Genomic DNA, 24,095 nt, shown 5'->3' with positions numbered 1-24,095 from the left:
CTTGGGATATAATAGTCCAGAAATAGATTGAAGTACATAGGAAAAATTAATATATGCCCAAGGTGGCATAGCTTTCCAGTAAGGAAAAAATAGGTTATTAAAGTAAATGATGCTGAGGCAATTTGAGCTGTCCGTCTAGGGGAAGATGAGGTTAGATTCCATTTGGAGTAAAGATCAAATGTTAAAAATAGAACTGTAAAGGTATAAGAAGGAATATAGGAAAATAAATGTCTAACATCAGGTTGGTTTCTTACCAAGTAGGACAGTAAAGCCATAATCCATAAAGGAAAAATTAACAGATTTTACTATGTAAAAGTTAAAATGTCGACATGATAAGATACCATAAACAAAGTCAAAGATGAATAATACCTTGCAACTCATATGACAGAGTTAATATTTAATATGCTAGGAGATGTTATAAATTGATTATAAAATAAATTAATTTTTTACAGCACAGTATATAAATAAGCAAAGCACACCAACTGGAAACATAAGTCACCAATAACTTGTGGAAAGGATAAGCCCCATTAGTGGAAAGGGACCCTAAATTACAAACTGAAATGCCATTATCTGCTCATCAGATTGGCAAACACTTTAAAGATGGCAAACATCCAGTGCTGATAAGTGTGTCAGTAAGCAAGTATTCTTCATGCACTGTTGGACTGATTGCTTCAACCTTTCACAGAGAGAAATGTAGCAATGGTCCTTCAACTAGTTAATGTGCTTATCAAGTTTGGCCCAACTTCTAGGATTCTTTCCCACAGAAGTAGAAGTACTAGAACTTTAAAGATGTTTGCATAAGGCTGTTAATTCCTGCTCTGGTTATAGAAGCCAAACCTGGAGACACTCTGAATGTTCATCCACAAGGAGTGGGTGATTAAATGATGGTGTATACATTTGTGCAAAGTGATAGTTACTTTAAAATGAGATAGATACATAGATTTGAAAAAAATTTCTAAAATATACTAGTAAGTGGCAGAGTGTGTGTACCTGGGTGTGTTTGTGTAAACTAGCACAAGGAAGATTTTGGAAATATATTCAACAACCTATTAACATTGGTTATCTCAGGGGGAAGATTCAAGTGGAAACTTACTTATTTTTAATTTATACCTCTCCATATTATTTTACTAAAGTATCATTGATATACAATCTTATGAAGGTTTCACATGAACAACAAACACTGTGGTTTCAGCATTCACCCATATTATCAAGTCCTCACCTCACCCCCATTGCAGTCATTGTCTTTCAGTGTACTAAGATGCTATAGAGTCATTACTTGTCTTATCCCTGCCTTACTGCCTACCTCATGACCTACCTATATTGTGATTGTGAATTTTAGTACCTCTTAATCCCCTCTCCCTCCCTCCCCCTCTCCCTTCCCCAACCCCTTCCCTTTGGTAACCATTAGTCCCTTCTTGGAGTCTGTGAGTCTGCTGCTGTTTTGTTCCTTTAGTTTTGCTTTGTTGTTATACTCCACAAATGAGTATTTGGTACTTGTCTTTCTCTGCCTGGCTTATTTCACTGAGCATAATATCCTCTAGCTCCATCCGTGTTGTTGCAAATGGTAGGATCTGTTTTCTTTTCATGGCTGAATAATATTCCATTGTGTATATGTACCACATCCTCTTTATCCATTCATCTACTGATGGACACTTAGGTTGCTTCCGTATCTTTCCTATTGTAAATAGTGCTGCAATAAACATAGGGATGCATATGTCTTTTTTTGTGTCTAGGATCTTGTTTTCTTTGGGTAAATTCCTAGGAGTGGAATTCCTGGGTCAAATGGTATTTCTATTTTTAGTTTTTTGAGGAACCTCCATAGTGCTTTCTGCAGAGTTGAACTAATTTACATTCCAGCAACTGTCTAGTAGGGTTCCCCTTTCTCTGCTTCTTCACCAGCATTTGCTGTTTCTTGTCTTTTGGATGTTGGCCATCCTAACTGGTGTGAGGTGATATCTCATCATGGTTTTAATTTGCATTTCCCTGATAATTAGTGATGTGGAGCATCTTTTCATGTGCCTGTTGGTTAACCGAATTTCTTCTTTGGAGAAGGGTCTGTTCAGATCCTCTGCCCATTTTTTAATCGAGTTATTTGTTTCTTAGGTGTTAAGACATGTGAGCTCTTTAAATATTTTGGATATTAACCCCTTGTCGGATAATGTGTTTACCTCTGTATTTTTAAAACTGGTTATCATGAGCCAAGAGTCTGTGCTATATAAAAACATTAAAAAAATACAGCAAAAGTTCTTTGAACTTGTGTCATCTGAAAAATCCTCATGAATCACAGTTGATTTATCACAGGGATAATATTGAAAAATTGTCCACACATCACATGGGGTCTCTTTTCTGAAGACCAACAGGAGAAATTTCCACTCCAGCCTCAACCCCCTGACATCTGTGGTGTGTTTGAACAACTGGTCTCTTTTATCTTATGGACATTGGGCATTTAGGTAACTGATCATTACTTCCTTTGCTGTGGCCACTAGGAATCTCAGAGTCAAACTGGAGACCGTACAGGGTGTTCAATGACTATACTGGGTCACATGGCTTAACATTCTATGCACAGCGCATAGTGCTGGTGTCATCTTGTTCCCTGTCTTTATTTTTTGTCACACACTTTGCTTCCTGTATCTTAGTTTTAATTGATTGCTTTGTATGTATCTCTATAGCCACCTCTGATCCTTTTTGGGAGATGAGGTGAAGATATGAATAAATAATAACCAGTGATATCTATTTTAACAGGGACCTGGGAAGGAAAACAGTTTCAACAATGAGTAATAGGCCACCCATCATGACCAACTACAGATGACTTGCCATTTCATTTACAAAGGTAAGGAAATATAGGCTTTATCTTTGATTAATTCCAAGTAACTCATTACAGAGCCCTTATCTCTTTTATATTTATTTAAAAATATTCTAAATTAAGAGTCTAGTTCATGACTTTTAACTGACAAATTTTAACTCTAACAAATTATTGGATTTAAAACAACAAGCAAATAGAAGCATAAGAAACGTTGTGAATGTCAGGTTGCCTAAAGAGGCAGAACCCAAGAGATGTGATCTCTGCTATTAATTAATTTTTGTGTGGTTAAATTTTTGAATAGCATTATTAGTACTTTCCTTATTTTTAAATGTAGCAGTGCTCACTGCAGAATACTTAGAGAATATAGCCAAATATAAAAATGAAAACCCAAAGCATTCATAATCCCATCATTCATAATCACCAGTACTTTTGTGAGTTTCTTTCATCCTTCCTTTTATGCGCACGTAGAAATATATGTGATTATAATGTCTTTATAAACAATGTTTTTAACTTACCTTGGTATCTATAGTTACAAATGATGCACCTTAACTGGTGCAGGAACATAGCACATCTAGGAACAAATAGTAATTACCGCTGTGACCATTTTAATAGCCATTGCTGTTTACCAGAACACCCCAGGCATTTCATTTGCCTCTCCTACATAGATGCCTTGGTTAATAGGTCCATGTGACCTTTGTCAAACATTGCCCTATAGAGAAAACCTTTGAATCCAGTGATATTTCATGGCCTCCCTTTATCAATATTACTTCCTTAACACTGCTTAAAGGGAATTGTTTTTTAAAAAAAATGGTCTACCTACTTCTCTCCTCCTCTTCCCTACTGTCCAGTCAGGGGGGCTTTATGAAGAAATAAAAAAAGACCATCCATTGTCAGCTGTCCTTCACTCATGCCAATTAGCTAACCCCTCATAAAGGTGGTTTTTTCAAACATTCTTGAGAATGGCTCCTGAAGTTTTCTGGTCTGAGAAGTGAAATTATGGACATGGCATTCTTTAAGGAGGTCTTCATTCTGCTTGTTCTATGAAACAGTTGAAGGTTAAAGAAAATCCAACTCTTACTTTTTGTCATTAGTACATTTCTAAATTGGAGATGCAAGCACACCTTAATATAGAAATGGGCTAAAGCTTTGTACAATTTACTTTGTACAAAGAAATACAAAGGACCAAATTAACGTGACAAAAATATTCGTCTTTACTATTAATCATATAAATGCAAAATGAAATGATGTTTTTGCCCAAAGTTAAATTTGCATGTTTAATTTGTTTGATTTTATCTATTTTATTTATTTTCTCAAAGACCCAGCTCTTACTTTCATTGATTTTTTTCTACTGTCTTATTCTGTTATATTTTATTTATTTCTGCTCTGATCCTTGTTATGTCCCTGCTACTAATTTTGGGTGTCATTTATTCTTTTTCTAGTTTCTTTAATTGGGCTTAGACTGTTTATTTGGGATTGTTCTTGTTTCTTGAGGCACGCCTGTATTGTTATGTACTTCCCTTAAATTTTTAAATGATTGGAAATTATGAATAATTTGATTAAAATAATCAAGGAGACTTTCTCATATTTTTTGAAACTTAATTTAACTCCAAAGTAGTTTGCAGATAGTTTTGAGATCTGGTTATGTCAGAAAAATGAAAATGTGGCATATTCAGTAGCATTTTATATTTTAAAAAATGGGATAAATCTTACATAGAGATTATTTCTACTGAAGCATCTATAGCCTAAAAGTTTTTTTCACTGATGGAGGAAGTTATAAGAAGTTGATGATACTGCCATTTATTTTCTGTCAACTCTCTAAAGTGGCACCTTCCAAGGAATCCTGTATACATTGTGACTGATGGTGTCAGACCTCTAAATTATATCCTTACCACCTTCCTTCAGGGGCTCAGCTCACTTCCCAAGAACAACACACCCAGGCAGATGGAATCAGATGCTGCCAACATTGATCTAATGGCTGTTACTATTTTTCTTATCAATTCATTCATTCGTTCTACAAATACTTATTAAGCATCTATTAAGTGTAGTTAAATGTTTGAGGTACATCAGCAAACAAAACAGACTAAAATTCTAGGCTCTGTGAGTTTTAAATTCTTCAGGAGTAGACAGACCAAAACAAACACAACCCATTATAGTAAGTAAGTGAACTCTAGTATGTTAGACACTAATGAGTGCTACAGGGAAAACAAGAAAGACTAAGGCAAGTTAAGGTGAAGCAGGACAGGCAGGAGCTAAACAGGATGCCATTTAAAATGGACAGTCAAGCTAAGCAGTGAAGAGAAATCAACATTTGAGCAAAGACCTCAAGGAGACAAGCAGGTGTCTGGGGAAGATTGCTCAGGCAGGGGAATGGCAAAGGCAAAAGCCCTAATGCAGCAGCATTCTGGCATGTTTGGGGTCCAGGAAATGATGTCTGAGGCAGTGTGAGTGAGGAGGAGTGAAGGGGGTAATTCAGAGGAGCTGAGGTCAGAGAAGGAGTGGAAAAGAGAATGGGTAAATAGTATAGAGCCTCATGGGCCATTGTAAGGATTTTGGCTTTTACTCTGGGTGAAATGGGAGACCATTTCCGGGTCTTAAGGGAAGAGTGACCCGATTCGACTAGATTTAAAGATGGTATATTCTGGCTACTATGGTGACAGTAGACTGTGGGAAAGCCCTCTTGAGAGGTGATGAAAATAATCCATGCATGAGAGTATAATGTCTCTCCCCAGGGATATGCAGCAGGAGTGGCGATGGACTTCCAGATGTCTTTCAATTGCTGACACACTGGCTGTGGTGTAAGGGAAGAAGGACTCCAAGATTTGGGGCCTGAGCAGCAAGATGTTGGAAATGCCCTTAACTGAGGTGCAGAAGGTGCAAATGAAAGGCCATTTTGGAGGGAGTATCAGGAATGGGATTTAAGATTGGCTAAATTTGAGCTCTTAGATATCCAAGTGGACATATCAAGAAGACAATTGAATATGCAAGCCTAGAGTTCAGAAGAGAGACCTGGATGGTATTTAGGGATCCCCAAGAGAGGGAGTATGGATAGAGAAGAGAGCCAAGGACTCAGTCTGGGACACTCCAACACTAAAAGGTTAATGAGAGAGAGGAAAGAGGAACCATCTAAGGAGACTGAGACGTGACTTAAGGAGGTGGAGAGAAGTTAGGACCAAAAGAGTATGGTTCCCTAGAAGCCAAGTAAAGAAAATTAATCAGGGAAGAAGGATGGATCATCTATGTTGATAATCTGGAAGGTCAGGCAAAATGGGGGCCTAGAATTATCCAATGAATTTGACAACGTGGAAGTCATTTGTGACCTTGATGAGGACGTTCTCAGGACAGTGGTAGGAGGAAAACCCTGACTAGAGTGCATTACAGAAAGAATATGAGAAAAGGAATCAAGAATTGAGAGTAGAGAAGCCTTTTTCAAGGATTTTTGCTACAAGAATGAATAAGGAAGTAGAGGGAAGTGGAATCAAAAGAAGACTGTTTTTTAAGATGGAAGAAATAGGAGAATGCTGATGGGAATGACATAGAGCAAGAAAATTGATGAAGAGAGAATGGGGAGAGCTGCAGGAGTGATTTCCTTGAGTAGATGAAAGTAGACAGAATTGCATTATTTAAATAAACTTTTATATTTGGAAATGATTAACTTTTGCCACATACATTACTGTTATTTCCCAGCTTGTTGGTTGACTTTTATTCAGAATCTACTTTGACATTAAGAAGTTGATAATTTTGAATAGTCAAAGCAATTATTTTCATTTGTAATTCTGTAACTTTTTAGCTTATAAAAATCTTTACCTATTCAGGGATCAAATATCAAATAAATACTTATATATTCTTAAAGTGATTGTATAATTTGGGATTTAGTGGAGGTCTACAAGGTTTGAATTGGTTTGAACACTAAACCTAATTTAATAAAACCTTTCAGATGTTCTAGCTCCACTATTACTCAGAGCTCACCAAAATATTGTAAAGAGATTAGAAAATCAATTATTCTTTACATGAATTAAGCAGATATATTGTGGGAAGCAGTAGTGTGTAAAATACCTGTCCCTGAAAACTCCACAATCTGATATGGACAGAGTGAATGGACACCAGTGGAACTGGAAATTTATCTAAGAGAATATTTTGATTGGTGGGTAGCAATAGAGCTGGTGAGGTCAGCTTGCCATTCTCTCACTTTCTTGGGTGATTTTTCAGTCACATCATGTTCATGGGAGTCATTTATTTCCAGTGCAGAGAAACGGCTAGCAAATTCTGACGTTTACCACACTCTGTTTATGAGAAGCCCAAGATTTAAAATATGCTTTAGAGGCTTAAGAAAATGTCAGAAGTTTTACCTCTCCGTGGTGCATAGAATAGCCTTCATACAATTTAATACCTTTAAATATCATGGTTCCCTGGTTATGTAGTTATCCTTGTTTACCATTAGGTAACTGGCTTTAAAAATTGAGATGAATTGAAAGTTAAACGCAAAAATCTTATCATGAAAAAGTGATAGGAACACATACTTAAACATCTGATTTCTCACGATGAAAAAAGTATTTATTTAAAGGCGTTGGAAGAAGTCACAAAGGTAATCAATAGTTTTAAGTATGAAAAAATGTAGAACTTCTTTGAAACCCATGGCTTCAGCATTTAGTTGAGTTCTTCCAATAAAAAAATTCAGCACAGACAGTATGTACTTAAAATTTTATAAAATTATGTATTTTGATGGAAAAAATAACTTCTCTATGTCACAATTATAAAACAATTACAACACAACAGCATGGAAAATAATAATAATGTGCTTAGAAACAGATTAGTAACGTTTATCCATAAAATCAATAAAGAAACCACTAATATTAACAATAATAATAGGTATCAGTAACTATGTAACACTAAGACTCCAATAAGTAAATGGACAAAATAGTAGAAAATTCAAAAGAAATACAAATTTCTAAAAAAAAAAAGATACATAAACAATGTTAACCTTCACTAATAGTTTTCAGAGATGCAGTTGGAAGTCAGGATATGTTTTCTTTCACCAGTCAAATTAGCAGATCTGATTAAGATGATAGTAGTCACTGCTGTGTGTATGATGAAACCTACTGCCACTCACTGCTGACAGTATGAATGGGTATATATTCTTCTTGGAAAGAAATTTAGCAATATTTAGTAAGAGATTTCAGTTTTTTAAAAGCCTAGTAATTATAGGAATCTAGTCCAAGAGAACATTGCAGTTGGACAGAAACAAGTACAAAATAATTAGTGTATTATTTGCAGAAGCAAAACCCTCAGACCACTTAAACTATCCTTCAGTATTAGCATTATTAACTAAAGTATTAACACACAATTGTGTTCACACAGTGGTATTCCTTGCAAGTAGAAAAAATATTCTTTTTTTTAATTGAATTATCATTGATATACAATCTCATATTGGTTTCAAGTATACAGCACAGTAGTTCACCAGTTACCCATATTATTAAATCCTCATCCCCACTAGTGCAGTTACTATCTATCAACATAGGAAGATGTTACAGGAATATTGGCTATGTTCTCCATGCCATTACTACTAGCCTCATGACCAGCTTATATTATGATTGAGAATTTTTGTGCCCTTTTATCCACCTTACCACTGATCCCAATCCCTCCCCCATAGTAAACACCAGTCACTTCTCAGTGTCTGCATATCTACTGCTATTGTGTTCATTTTGTTTTATTTTTAGATTCCACAAATAAGTGAAATCATATGGTATTTGTCTTTCTCAGACTGGCTTATTTCACTTAGCCTATACCCTCTAGGTCCATCCATGTTGTGACAAATGGCAGGATTTCTTTTCTTTTTATGGCTGAATAATATTCCAATGTGTATAAGTACCACATCTTCTTTATCCATTCATCTATTGATGGGCATTTAGGTTACTTCTGTAACTTGGCTTTTGTAAATAATGCAGCAGTAAACATAGAGGTGCATATATATATTTTTTAATCAGAGATTTTGTTTTCTTTGGGTAAATTCTGAAAAGTGGAATTACTGGTTATTATGATTTTTCTATTTTTAGTGTATTAAGAAACCTCCATACTACCTTCCATAGTGGCTGTACCAATTTACATTCCTACCAACTGTGGTTCCCTTTTGTCCACAACCCTACCAACACTTGTTATTTCTTGTCTTTTGCATAATGGCCATTCTAACTTGTGTGAGGTGATAACTCACTGTGGTTTTGATTTGCTTTTCCTTTTGATTAGTAATGTGGAGTGTCTTTTCATGTACCTGTTGGCTATCTGTATTTCTTCTTTGAAGAAATACCTGTTAAGTCCTCCACCCATTTTTTTTAACTGGGTTATTTGTTTTTGGGGGTTTTGAGGCATATGAGTTCTTTATATATTTTGGGTGTTAACCCCTTATTGGATAAATCATTTGTGAATATATTCTCCCATACTGTAGGTTGCCTTTTGTTCTGCTGATGGTGTCCTTTGCCGTACAGGAGCTTTTTAGTTTGGTGTAGTCCCACTTGTTTATTTTTTATTTTGTTTCCCTTGCCTGAAGAGATGTGTCCAGGAAAAAATTGCTCATGCTTATGTTCAAGAGATTTTTGCCTTTGTTTCTTCTAAGAGTTTTATGGTTTTACATCTTACATTCAGGTCTTTGACCATTTCAAGTTCACTTTTGTATATGCAGTTAGACAGTAATACAGTTTCATTCTCTTGCATGTAGCTGTCTAGTTTTCCCAGCACTATTTGTTGAAGAGGATGTCTTTTCCCCATTGTATATCTCCTTTATCACATATTCATTGACCATATATGCATGGGTTTCTCTCAGGACTCCCTATTCTATTCCATTAATCTATGGGTCTGTTCTTGTGCCAGTACTGTACTGTTTTGATTACTATAGCTTTGTAGTATAGCTTGAATTCTGGGGGTGTAATACCCCTAGCTTTTTTCTTTCTGGATTGCTTTGTTTGTTTGGGGTCTTTTGTGTTTGCATATGAATTTTACAATTATTTGCTTTAGTTCATTGAAAATGCCTTTGATATTTTGATAGACATTGCACTGAATCTGTAAATTGCTTTGGGCAAGATGGCCGTTTTGACAATATTAATCTTCCTATCCATGAGCACAGGATAGATTTTCATTTATTGGTGTCTTCTTTAATTTCTCTCATGAGTGTCTTATAGCTTTAAGAGTACGCATTCTTTCATCTCTTTGGTTAGATTTATCCCTAGGTATTTTATTCTTTTTGATGCAATTTTAAATCGAATTGTTTTCCTGATTTTATACTAGTTCACTCTTGGAACATAATAGGTTTCTGTGTATTAATTTTGTATCCTGCAACTTCGCTGAACTACTACTCTAATAGTTTTTTGGTAGAGTCTTTAGGGTTTTCTATGTATAATGCAATGTCATGTCATCTGCAAATAGTGGCAGTTTAATTTCTTCCTTAACAATTTGGATGCCTTTTGTCTCTTTATCTTGTCTGATTGTTGTGGCTAGGATCTGCAGTATTATGTTGAATCAAAGTGGGGAGAGTGAGCATCCTTGTCTTGTTCTTGATCTTAGAGGAAAAGCTTTAAGCTTTTTGCCATTAAGTATGATGTTGGCTGTAGGTTTATCATATATTGCCTTTATTATGTTGAGGTATGCACCCTCTATACCGATTTTATTAAGACTTTTTTATCATGAATGGATGTTGAATTTTGTCAAATGCTTTTAAAGCATCTGTTGAGATCATCATGTGGTTATTATTCTTTTTGTTAATGTGGTATATCACAATGATTGATTTACAAATATTATACTATCCTAGCCTCCCTGGAATAAATCCCACTTGGTCATGATGGATGATCCTTTCGATGTATTTTTGAACTGGGTTTGCTAATATTTTGTTGAGGATTTTTGCATCTATGTTTATCTGAGATATTGGTCTGGAATTTTCTTTTCTTTTGTGGTGTCTTTGGTTTTGGTATTAGCATGATGCTGGCCTCACAGAATGAGTTTGAAAGTATTCCCTCCTCTTCTACTTTTTCAAATACTTTTAAAAAGATGTGTATTAGCTCTTCTTTAAGTGTTTGGTAGAATTCAGCTGTGAAGCTATCTGGTCTGGTATTTTGTTTCTTGGGAGTTTTTTGATTACCAGTTCAATTTCATTGCTGGTAATTGGTCTGTTCAGATTTTCTGTTTCTTCCTTGGTCAGTCTTGGAAGGTTGTATTTTCCTAGGAATTTGTCCATTTCTTCCAGGTTGTCCAGTTTATTGGCATATAATTTTTCATAGTATTCTCTAATAATTCTTTGTAGTTCTGTGGTTTCTGCTGTGACTATTCCTTTTTCATTTCTGATTTTGTTTATTTGTGCAGTCTTTCTCTTTTTCTTGATATGTCTGGCTTGGAGTTCATCTGTTTTGTTTATTTTCTCAAATAACCAGCTTTTGGTTTCATTGATTTTTTTTTTCTGTTGTTTTATTCTTCTCTATTTTATTTCTGCTCTGATCATTATTATATCCCTTCTTACAAACTGAGTTTCATTTGTTCTTTTCTAGTTTCTTTAATTGGGAGCTTGAACTGTTTATTTGGGATTGTTCTTGTTTCTTGAGGTAGGCCTGTATTACTATGTGCTTCCCTCTTAGACCCGCTTTTGCAGCATCCTACAAATTTTGGACTTTGAATTTATGTTTTCATTTGTCTCCATGTATTGCTTTATTTCTGTTTCAATTTGTTCATTGATCCATTGATTATTTAGAAGCATGTTGTTTATCATCTATGTGTTTGTAGGCTTTTTTGTTTAATTTATTTCTAGTTTAATACCACTATGGTCTGAGAGTTGCTTGATAAAGTTTCAATCTTTTAAAATTTATTGAGGCTCTTTTTGTGGCCTAGTATATAATTGATTTTGGAGAACATTCCATGTATACTTGAAAAAAATGTGTATCCTACTACTTTTGCTTGGAATGTACTTTAGATATCTGTTAAGCCCATCTGATGTAATGTGTTGTTCAATGCCTCTCTTTCCTTATTTATTTTCTGTCTGGTTGATTTATTGATGTGAGTGGTGTGTTAAAGTTGCCTAAAATGAATGAGTTGCAGTTTATTTCCCCCTTTAATTCTTTTAGTATTTGTTTTACACATTTAGGTTCTCCTATGTTGAGTGCATATATATTTATAATGGTTATATCCTCTTGTTGGATTGATCCCTTTATTATTATATAATGTCTTTCTTTGTCTCTTGTTACTTTCTTTGTTTTTAAGTCTATTTTGTCTGATATAAGTACTGCTACTCCTGCCTTTTCTCCCTATTATTTGCATGAATTATCTTTATCCACCCCTTCTCTTTCAGTCTGTGTATATCATTTGGTCTAGAATGAGTCTTGTACATGGCAACAGATGGGCCTTGTTTTTTTATCCATTCTGCCACTCTGTGTCTTTTAATTGGTATATTCAATCCATTTATATTTAAGGTAATTATTGATAGGTATGTACTTATTGTGATTTTGGTTTCCAGTTGTTTTTATAGTTCATCTCTGTTCCTTTCTTCCTCTCTTACTATTTTCTTGTTATTTAATGGTTTTCTTTAATGCTGTGATTGGATTTCTCTTTTTTACCTATTATAGGCTTTAGGTTTGTGGTTACTGTAGGTTCAAGGATAATTTTCTAACTATATAACAGTCTGTATTAAGTTGATTGGTCTATTTCAATCAAGCACACTCTAAAAATACTTTTTTCTTATTCCTTCTCCACAGTTTATGTATTAGATGTCATAATCTGCATTTTTGTGTGTGTGTTTGTAGCCCTTGACTGATTTTGTTCATAGTTGGTTTTACTACTTTTGTTTTATTTTAATTTCATACTTGCCTGGTAAGTAGTCTACTGTCTCTACTGTGGGCTTATTTGCACTGGTGAAAACTATTTAGGCTGAGGAACTTTTCCATCTACAGAAGTCCCTTTAACATATCCTGTTATGATTGTTTAGTAGTTATAAATTCCTCAGCCTTCATTTATCTGGGAAATATTTAATCTCTCCTTCAAATTTAAATGATAATCTTGCTGTGTGGAGGATTCTTGGTTGCAGGTCCTTCTGTTTCAATACATTAAATAAGAAAAAATTCTTACAATGAGATTTTTATAATCAAATGAGAAAATCAGTATTAGATAATTGCTAAGTGAAAAATGCTGGGTAAAATGATATCATAATATTTTTAGTATGAAAGTGCATGGAACAAAAGGTGGAAACAAATATGCCAAATGTGAATAGTAAAGTTGCCCAAGGGCAGTAGACTGAGTAATTTTTTGTTCTGATTCGTAGTTTTGTACTTTCCATATATTTTTATAGGAAGCATCTAGAACCAGAAGAAAGTGTGTTTTGGCTTTTTTTTTTTTAAGAGACTCTGTAGAAAGAAACTTACACACATGCTAGGGGCTTGGACTTCCATAGTATCTTTCTTAGAGCATGTGAGGTATGATTCTATTCTACCAAAATGATTTAGAAATAAAGATTTAAAGATTTCTTTTGGGAATATTGGGGAACTCAGGGTTTTCTTTTTAGTATTCTGAGAAATCTCTTCCTATCTTGCAGACAATAGCGATAACAACAAAAATACAACAAAACTGATCCTCTACTTAACAATATTATTAGCATATTTGTTTTACATATTTAGGTGCTTAGAACTGTCAATTCAAATAGGTACTTTTTCTCTTGTAGATGTCGTCTGCTGCTGAAAATGGAGATGCAGCACCTGGAAAACAAAATGAAGAAAAAACCTATAAAAAAGTGAGTATTTTATTTTTCTTTCTTCAACTCAGAAAGGGAGCAATTCTAATGCTTGGAAGGTTAATATTGGCATTGGCCTTTTATTCTTCCAAAGCAATTATCTGTAAATTGTTGCTTTAGTTTTCTAATGCAGAAATAAATTACCACAAGTGTAGTGACTTTTACTCTTTCAAGGATAGCCAGCAAAAAGTTTTGTTATAAAGTACATGAGCCATGTGATCTGACCACATATTTAGGTCATGTAACTAACATGATACATATTTCTTGGTCCATTTTCATGTGGGAGAATGTCCCCTTTTCCCTTGAATATCTTTTCTTCTGACTTTTCTACTCAGCCAGACGTAGAAATATAAACAGGGAAGTTGCAATTCCAGAGTGATAATGTGGTTGGGGAAGAGTTGGGTTAGATTCAAGAGCTCACAAATGTCACGTTATACCTTAGAAAATTTGTAAATTTGGCCAAGGCAACAATACACTCTTATTTATGGTTAGACATAGGTGGAAACCAAATCCTGTCTTATTTACCCAAGACTCCTTGTGAATATAGCTGAGCAAGAGACCAACACAGAGATGGTCAAAGTGTAACCAGTTACTACTTCAGATCAGTTGGAGGCAGTTTTCTCATTCATCATTAAGATGCACTGTAATTCTTGACTGAATTCTGATCTACGGGAATTTCTTAGTGGTGCAAAAGTAATAGAATGTGACCATGAGATCTTGGAGCTTGCTAAGTGTCTTGCTCAAGAATTAGAAAAGTAGGTTTTCTATTATTAGAGGTATGATTCTATGATTAATGTTACTAATAGATATTTGACTCAGCAATGTTGGGAAGGTTAGTAAAAACTGAAAATCAAATTCTAAGATAGCAAATAATTCTAATAAATAAGAGATGCAGGAAACTTTAGAGGAAAAAAAAAGCACCAAGGGTTTTTTTTTTTTTAATGTGTGATGACATAGGGACTTTTTGATGATCTCTGATTTTAAAAGAAAGATAAACAGTAAACAGTGCAGGGAGATGTATACAACTTCTGTAGAAGAAAAGCACCAAAAAGGTAGAGCATGCCTGGGACTTTAGCCCTTAGTAATTGTGATGTCAATAAGCAAAGCAGGAAGAAGGGATCACTTACAGAAATTGTTGCTTTACTAATGGATAGCCGTTCTGCTCAACTATTGGATTTAATTTTTCCCCTTAAGCAAAAAGGTCTTCAAAGTGGAGGCGTTATTGGCAGGTAGGAGAAGTGATGAGAGTTTTGTTAGCTATTGCAAATGTGTTGGTCTCTAGGCCTAGATGAACCATTCCCCAGATGAAAGAACTTGCAACAAGAGCAGGGGAACCACTCACTAAGTGTGAGCATTGAAAAATTGGGAGAATGGAAAAGTTATCAAAAGGCAGGAAATAAACAAATACCATCCCTAATTTCAAAAATGAGGAAGAGGTACATTCTGGAAACCAGATGTAAGTGAGACTGTGCCTTGGCATAATTTGAGCATGGGTTAGTGACATACAGTTTAGGTACATTCAGAGAAGAAGCATGTCTTACACACCTGCAGTGGTTTATAAAGATATAGTTTATGTCATAGTAACTACATTTCCTATTATGAAAGAGTCATTAAATTCATTGCAGATAAGAAGACTTCTCAAGTTTAATGAGTCTTGACTTAAAGGCACCTGGAACATTCTTGTGGCATCCTTCCAGACGAGGTGAAAAAATACGGATTAAATATTATGAGTAGTGTGTTTGTATGGCTGGACTCATGGTCCCAAAGAATGGCAGTTTACCTCCTATTCACTTAGTCTCTATCAGCATGATGACACTTTGTAGCTTAATACTTTTTACCTACAACCTTAATGAAGACATAAAAGTTGTGCTTTGCTAATGTGCAAATAACAAAAAGTGGGAATGATAACAGACTAGATGAGGGTCATCAAAGCTCGTATGCATTTCATGAGCTATTCTCTTTTATGAATATCTTAAATATCTTTCCCAGTCCTAAAGCCCTGACCGTGGAGCTTTTTAATAAGTAGCTGTGATGACCCATTGAGTTTTTGCCTGTGACTGAAGCCAATCTGGGTTAAGAACCCCCAATCTACTACACTAGGCATAAGAAAGATATCAAAGGACTTTATAAAGAATTTATGGTTGAGTAGGAGAGGAAAGACATGAAAACAGTTTTAGAACACAGTTGCCTATAATAAAGTGTTCAAAAGAGGAGAATCAATACAGGTTCGAGTTAAGAAGCAGGCTTAGGCTTTATCAAGCCCCAGATTTATTGGGCAGCTGCCAGCAAGACTCAGCGTCTTGAGTACTATATTTCCATGTGTTTTTAGGAAACACTCAGTGTTCAGGGAACAATGTTATACTCTGAGAGTCTTGATTATTTGCACGTGATTACTTGGGTTAGCTGCTTTTTGTTCTCCCACTTAACTATTTCCCTAATCTGTTATCAGTTCTTGACAAGCCCAGGAAGAATGGCTAAAATCAATTGGTGAGGTAAATGTCTTCAGCTAATGGCTACAATAAGAATTTTTAATTTAGCTGCTTAAAAGCAAACACATTGCCCATTAAGGCCTGCCTAGCTGTGTTTACAGAGGGTAGTATTTCCATTCTCAGTTCATTTATTGAGTGTCTTCAGCAAGATTTATAAGCTCAAAAGCTCCCAGGGCCCAGGCTGGTAACAAGGGAGTGAACTAACCAGGGGGAAAGTGGTAAACAGGAGCATGCATGCCTTCTTTAAAGGGGCAGGTGGCACTCAGCTCTAGCTGCTAGAGCTATGCAGGGGTCCTCACCCAGGGGTGCCACATATACTGATGCTTCAAAAAACCAAAAATGTGGATTCTGATATGAAACCTCCCAATTTGTAAAGTTTGGCAACTGATTCAAAATTTTGCAAAAGCATACTCTGGACAGAACAACACATTTTCAATCATCTCTGGCCCTCACACAGTGGCCAGTTTGTAACCTCAGTACTATTTGGGTAGAAATCTGAGATAGGAGATGAAGATGCAGAAGAAATGCACATAAGACCTGGTGCCTGCTTCCTATGACCATACAATTTATTAAGAGAAAAAAATAGAGACCCATGTGAAAAAATTAAATAATGACTCAAATTGATATTAAGTGCCAAGACAAGTGGCATTTCACTTAATCCTCTGGCAAGTCCTGATGAGCCCAAAGCACATCCCAAGCTTCTAGGGGAAATGTCCTTTCCTTGGACTTGTTCATCAGCAGAGCATTTTGTTGGGATAAAATTTTTCTAGTTGCCTCATTGCTTTTTGTCATGACAGAAAATTCCACTCATTAATTGATGGGGAATTCTTTTACTTACCCATTTGTCTCAATGGGGAATCTCACAGGCACAGGCACAATCAGGATGACAGTGATTTTGTCTGGGGGACAAGAAAGCCAGTGTCAGTGGTAAAATAGCAAGGAATTTTGGAGGTGTGGACTGGCTCTGAAGGACAGCTAGCCTCAAGTGCTGGTTGAAAAGTCTGCCCATTAGGACTTTCTGCAGTGATGGTAATGATGTATAATCTGCACTATCATAGTAGCTACATGCTGTGTGTAGCTATTGAGCATCAAAATGTGTCCAGTTTGTTTGAGGAATGAGTCTTTATTTTAATTGTAGTTAAATTTAAATAAGCACATGTGGCTGATGGTTACTGTGTTGGACAGCACGATTCTAGCCGTGAGATACCGTAACATTGGTTCAGAGATGAGTGACATGATGACATGACAGTAATAATCGCAAGAAAGGTTGACTGAAAGTTTCTAATCAGAATAACTACTAGAAATTTCCTACCACTGATGGAACTAGAGAAGTTTGAGGAAGAGACTTTTTTTTTAATAAGGTGAGAGACTTAGAAGGAAGGCAGAAGGCAGATGTCAGTTCACTTCAAGAGTGATTGAACTTCAGGTATACTGATACCAAGATCTGAGTTTTCTCTCTTTTATATGTGAAGATATTGCCTACCCCACCCACCCTTCAGAATGAACAGATGTCAGCATGGTTCGGTGACCTGTCCAAGGTCACATAGCAGCTCTTTGCCAGGGGGATTTTTAAATCTCTGGCCATATGAGGCATTAATTTTGTGACTTGTCTATTGTAAATGATTGGTGTTTCCCAACCACCTGGACTGACATGGGAGATTGTTGCCACCGTTTGCATTTCTTCCTCTCATCTCTCCACCCAAAGGTTGTCTTTCCAGGCCTCTCACCCATCCCTCTTCAATGTCTCCCTCCACGCTGGGCCAGCCCGCAGTAGGGCCCCCTGAAGAGTCTGTTGTTGGTGACTCTGCAGGCTGCTGTGGGGCGGGTGGAGGGGGCCTGCCTTCAATACCCACACACCGGCTGCTGCTGTGCTGTGCATCTCTCTAACCGGTCTCCACCATGAAGAGTGCCCCTTGACAGCACTCAGAATGCTCCAGGGGGTAACTGGCCAGACTAGGACTTGACCCAAGTTCCCGTTTTTTCCATTCTGTTTGCTTTTGGTTTTTAAGACCTTGGTTGTCATTTAATTCCAGGGTCTTGGCCAGTTGCCCTATCAGTGGAGGCAGACACTGATGAGGTAGGAGGGATTCATGCCTGCCCCTTACTACATTACAAGGAAAGATGTCTTTTTATGACTTCTTAAACATAAGTGAAGTAGGTAATAACTCAGAGATACTTTGATCTAGGAAGAAGCATTTGTTTAAATACAAGTTCTTGTATAAAATCTCTGGGAAGATATCCAGACACTGGTCACACCGGCTGCCTCTGGGGAGAATGGGCTGGTGGGAATCAAATTCGAAGAAACTTTTCTGTACTTGCCTTGATACGTATATTTCAAACCATGTGAATGTTTTACCTATTCAAAAGTTAAATAAATAACACTTTAACAGGGAGCTTAGGGAGACTGGCATGTGTCCTGTGTCCTGACGGCTATTCCTTTCCTTCAGACACTAGAAAGCCAGTACTTCAGTAAAGCAAGACACATGCTTTCTGCTTGTGTGGCACTAAATTCTAGCTTAACAGACACATCTTTGTCTTTGCATCAACCAGCAATTGTCACAAATAGCAACCACATTGGTCTCTAGGCAAGAGTGATCCTTTGGTATTCCAAGAGTTATTCCTAATTCACCTTAATTCCAAACACCCTAATTTAGTCATTCTCAACTAGCACATCTTTTGTCTCCCAGGGGACATTTGGCAATGCCTGGAGACATTTTTTTTTGTTACAATCAGAGGGTTAGTGCTAATGGCTTCTAGGAGGTAGAGGCCAGGGGTGCTGTGCCCTGTGATGTGTAGGACAGAGCCCATAACAAGGAATTATTGATATGTCAGCAACAGTGAGGCTGGAAAACCTTGTCCAAACCAAGCTACCTTTTTAAGTGGAGGATGGATGTGAGTTCAGCTCTTCTAGATATTAGTTGTTTAACCTTAAACATTTTCCCTAATTGTTCTGAATCTTAATCTTTCTCACTGATGAAATGTAATTAATACCTACCCCGATGGGCTCATAAGGATCAAACACATCCTGGGAAAAGTAGACACCAGTGAGTGAAGTCATTGTTCTTACTAGCGAAAGCAAGATTCTCCCAGCCTCTGACTTCCATTTGGATCAGTGCTGTTAGCAGAGCAAGGCAACTAGTATGACTGCCTCCCCCGGGGCTGGGCTCATGGGAGAGTGGTCACTTCGCTCCCCAGGGCTGGCTCCAGACTGGCCTGGGCAGTAGACCATGCGTGCTGAACAGGACAATGTGTTTTTCCATACAGCAGTGCCTTCCACAATAAGAGAGAAAGATGTGCTCCTCATGGTCTACTGCCACTGTGTTTTAAAAGTTAAGCAGCAAGGAGATGAGCTGGATTTTTCAGAGAAGGGAAGTTTCTAACTAATCCCATTAGATTTAGAAGCATGATAATCCTAGACCATTACCATCCACCCCACTGTGTAAATTTTACCTCCAAATCCCTTAGCTTCCATATAGTATCACCTCTGCTTCTATGTTCTTCTTTACCAAATCCTGAAACACATGATTTCAAATCTGCCTTAATGACTTTTAAGCAAGACATTGCAGGTAAGCAAAAACAATGGGCAACTTCAAATAGGAGGAGAAACCAACCCTTCTATCAAGGGTGTTCCCCTGAATTGTTAATTTCTAAGTGACCTAATCTTTACTCTGGAGGGAGCGTCTGTGTGTTATGCCACTCAGCTTCTGCATTTGGATGCACTATGGGCTCTCCATCTTTTGGTGTCTCCAAAACACTGACTCCAGAAGATAATATTCTATACCCTAGACCTGTGCACAGATTTCTTCAGGGGCAGCCGCCACTGCATTGTTGAGATGGTGTTAATGAGAGGCTGGGGTTTTCAGTATTTATGCAGCCAGTTGGGCCATCTTGGAGTACAGCATTGGTTTTGTTTCAAAATTGAAAGGCTTAATATATACAGGTGATCTGCACACCTCCCTGCACAGCTTGGCCACTAGGGTTCTGATCTGGCCAGCAGCCTCCTTGTCCCAAGGCCTCTGGCTTGTCCAGTTTTATCACTACCACCCCACTATCCTTGCCTGGATGCAAGGGTGGCTCTTAAGAAGTTGCTTAAGTGCATAGAAATTTAAAACTCTGCAATTCTTTATTTTGGATTTTAAAAGAGACGACCAGCAATATGTTAGGTTCTAGTCTTACATCTATCTGATAAACATGAGTAGGGTGTATGCCATGTGCTTATTCGAGAACTGATTTGTGGAGTTAGAATCATTAGTTGCTGGAAAAATATTACTTCTCAAATTTCATTGAGTTTATTCTAGTCAGAAATTTATTAATTCAGCAGATTAAAGTAGAATTGTTACCCCTCGGAAGTGATTTAAAAACTGTGTTAATAATAAGAGCTAACACTTATTAGGTGCTTAGCATATGTCATCCACTATTCTAAGCACTTTAGAATTCATTTAATCCCATAACAACCCTATGAGGTAGTACTATTATTCCCATTTTACAATTGAGAAAACCGAGGTACAAAGAGGTTAAGTCACATGCTCCAGGGCACACAAGTAAGTGGCAGAATAAGGCTGGGATTTTAATCCTGTCATGCTCTGGGGTCTGTTAGACCCTAACCAGTGCAGTATTGTCTGAACACTGTGGTGCCTATGACAGCAAAAGGGAAGCTTCTCAACTACCTGCTAGAATAGTAGGGGCCAGTGGCACAGATTAAACCCAGCCATTTTTGAATGGGAATGGGGAAAAAAATGAATAGACTTGAACAAATTTAAAATATGTTTTCCCTGATTCAGTGGCTCAGAAGCCACCTTTCCTTGTCTAAAGTGTGTCCGTCTCTGAACAGTAGCCTCAAGAATACCTTTTTCCAGAAAGTGTACATAGTAGTCTCAAAATGAGAAACCACCGGATCCTTGGGTACTGTGTGAAACTCTGGAAATAAAATGACAAATAAGGTAATAATTTCAAAAATTATTGTTCAGCACAGAACTCAAAAATTGACAGTAAAGGTTGAGATCCACTTGGAGGGGGTCAACATATTTTGAAGTGTTAAGTGAGAAGAACATGGTTCAAACCTAACTGTTCTGCAGACAGGAGTAATAGCTCACTATAATCTGCTTAAGAGCAAAAAGACTTGATTGAGAAAGTGCTGGGGAGGAGGGTGGATATTATTATAATTTTTTTTTTCCATTTGGTAATTGAGTTCCCCCAGATGGTGCACCTGTACATTCTGGTGAGTTCAGTTTGCTATCTGTGGATCCTGTGTCTGCAACTTTAGGAATACCATGAGAGGGAGCTTAGGCAGCTCGGCCCTCTTCATGCAAGCCATCACCCCTGAGAGTCAGTGCATCATTTAGGAGAGAAGAAAAAGAGCGTGGTTGTGGTCCCTGGGAAACATAAAATTATGATTCTCAGGCCTCCTTTATCTATTTTCCCAGCTCCCCATCCACCTGTCCACCCAGACACCCAGAGACAAAGTGGGTTCAATTATAAGGGAATTTTTTAACTGTTCATAGGCTCTAACTACTTACTTCTAAGAGGAGGAAAGATGATCTCCGACTTTATGTCAGTGTTTTCTACTCATCCAAGGTGCGCTGCTGTTTACTGTGCATTACAGATCAGGGAGCTTTTCATTATTAAGCATAGAGAAGAAATACAGGTTGTCTAGAGACATTCTCCTCAGGTAATTTTTCATATTGTGGCTTTGTTACTTTTTAAGGGTATGGTGTGGACATATACATTTGATTGTGTGTCCATGCATTCACTTACTTATAAAGTTGACAAATATTTATTTAGTTTCGCACTGTGCTAGGCCCTGGGGGTAGGCCAGAGGCCAAGGCAGATAATCCTCTCCTAATAATGCTTTCATTGCTGTAATAGAGATGAAGCAGAAAAAGTAAACATGGTAAAATAATTACTAGCTTTCAAAGTGCAATGAAGTAAAACCCATGCATATATGGCAAGTTAATTTACAACAAAGGAGCCATGAATATACAATAGGGAAAACACAGTCTCTTCACTGAATGATGTTGGGAAAACTGGACAGCCACATGCACCGGAATGAAACTGGATAACTGCTTTAAACCACACACCAAAAATCAACTCCAAATAGATTAAAGACTTGATGGTAAGATATGATATTCTATCCTAGAAGGAAAGAAGGAAGAGAAGATCCTTGACATGACTATGGGAATGAGATTTTGGACCTGACTCCAAAAGCAAGGGCAACAAAAGCAAAATAAACAAGTGGGGTGACATCAAACTCAAAAGCTTCTGTACAGCAAGGGACACAATCAACAAAATGAAAAGGTTACCTACTAAATAGAAGGTGTTTGCAAATCATGTATCCGATATGAAGTTAATCAAAATATATAAATAACTCATGATTCATAACAACAAAATCTAGTTTAAAAATGGGCAGAGTATCTGAATAGACGTTTTTCCCAAAGGAGACATACAGATGGCCAACAGGCACATGAGAAGATGCTCCACATCACTAATCATGAAGGAAATGCAAATCAAAACCACACTAAGATATCACCTCACACCTGTCAGAATGCTATTAGCAAAAATAAAAGAAGTAACAAGTATTGGCAGGAGGTTCATCAAAAAGTTAAACATAGAACTACCACATGATCCAGTAATTCCATTTCTGGGTATTTACCTAAAGAAAATGAAAAGACTAATTCAAAAAGATGTGCACCCCTATGTTTATTGCAAATTATTTATAATAGCCAAAATAGAAGCAACTTAAGTGTCCATTGATAGAAGAGTAGATAAAAAAGACGATACATGTCTACAATGGAATATTACTTAGCCATAGAAGAGAATTCCATCTTGCCATTTGCATCAACAAGGATGGTATTATGGTAAATGGAGTCAGAGAAAGAAAGATAAATATTATTTCACTTATACATGGAATCTAAAAAACAAAACAAATGAACAACAAAAATCCCTCAGATATAGAGAACAGATTGGTGATTGCCAGAGGGGAATTGGCAGGGAAGTGGGCAAAGTGGGTGAAGGGGATTAAGAGATAAAAACTTCCAGTTACAAAATAAATAAGTCATGGGGATGTAATGTACATCATAGTAAATATAGTCAATAATATTGTATTGTACACTTCAAGTTGCCAAAAAAGTAGATCTTGAAAGTTATCATAAGAAAAATCTTTATAACTATGATGATGGATGTTAACTAGACTTATTGCGATCATTTCATTATATATACAAATACCAAATCACACGTACCTCAAACTAATATAATGTTCTATGTCCATTATTAAAATTGACGTTAAAATTAGAAGAGACATTCTCAGTTAATTTTTTTAAAGTGCTATGAAGAAAATAAGGGAAGGGGTGCCTCCTTTTTTCTGAGTATTCAGGTAAGCCTCTTTACGGAGGTGACATAGGGGCTGGGATCACAAGTATGAGAAGGAGCCAGCTGACAGAAGAGTAGACGCAAGAGCGTTCTTGGCAGAGATAAGAGCATTTGACAAGTCCTGGAGGCAGGAAGGAGCAGCTTGGTGGATTCAAGGCCTAAGGAGAGGCCAGTGTATTGGATGGTTGTGGGGGCAGGCGGCGTGAGAGCAGTGGCTCTCAACTGGGGCCCATCTTATCTCCCAGGGACATTCAACGTTAAACAGTGCTGTCACAACTGGGGGGAGGAGGGTGCTTCTGGCATCTAGTGTCTAGAGCACAAGAAGGCTGCTACATATCTTACAGTACACCAGACAGTCCCCCACAACAAACTATCTGGCCCTAAACATCAGTGGTCTTAAGTTGAGAAACTCTGAGTTAAATAGGTCGTGTCCTAAGTTATGATAGACTAAGAAGAAGTTTGAGATGCATTTCAGAATTAATATGTGACTGGACTGACTCTGGCTGCACATGGAGTTGAAGGCATGATAGGAATGATTGATGACCCCAGGATTCTAATTTGAGCACCTGGGTGGATTATTGTGGCTGTTTATTGAGGTGGCAAGGAACAGTGTGGGGAAAGGTTTGTGAGGGAAAATGAAGTCCTCCAATTTGGACATGTCAGTTTGGACATGTCAGTGAGCCATTGAAGG

General features: G+C 37.0%; 1 protein-coding gene across 5 annotated transcripts in view; it reads left to right on the top strand.

Annotated features, from left to right (window-relative positions):
• Nucleotides 1-24,095, top strand: part of PIP5K1B (phosphatidylinositol-4-phosphate 5-kinase type 1 beta) — a 385,124-nt gene that overhangs the window by 109,962 nt on the left and 251,067 nt on the right. For all 5 annotated transcript variants that reach the window (XM_057498597.1, XM_057498594.1, XM_057498595.1 and 2 more), the window contains exons 2-3: nucleotides 2,743-2,830; nucleotides 13,482-13,550. In XM_057498597.1, the coding sequence (XP_057354580.1) occupies nucleotides 13,501-13,550 (50 nt within the window). In that variant the 5' untranslated portion in view covers nucleotides 2,743-2,830; nucleotides 13,482-13,500. The remainder of the gene's footprint in view (nucleotides 1-2,742; nucleotides 2,831-13,481; nucleotides 13,551-24,095) is intronic.

This window comes from Manis pentadactyla, chromosome 3 (genome assembly GCF_030020395.1).
Source record: "Manis pentadactyla isolate mManPen7 chromosome 3, mManPen7.hap1, whole genome shotgun sequence".
NCBI classification, from domain to species: domain Eukaryota; kingdom Metazoa; phylum Chordata; class Mammalia; order Pholidota; family Manidae; genus Manis; species Manis pentadactyla.
Note: the sequence above shows the minus strand (reverse complement) of the source record. Positions and strands in the feature narration are given on the sequence as shown.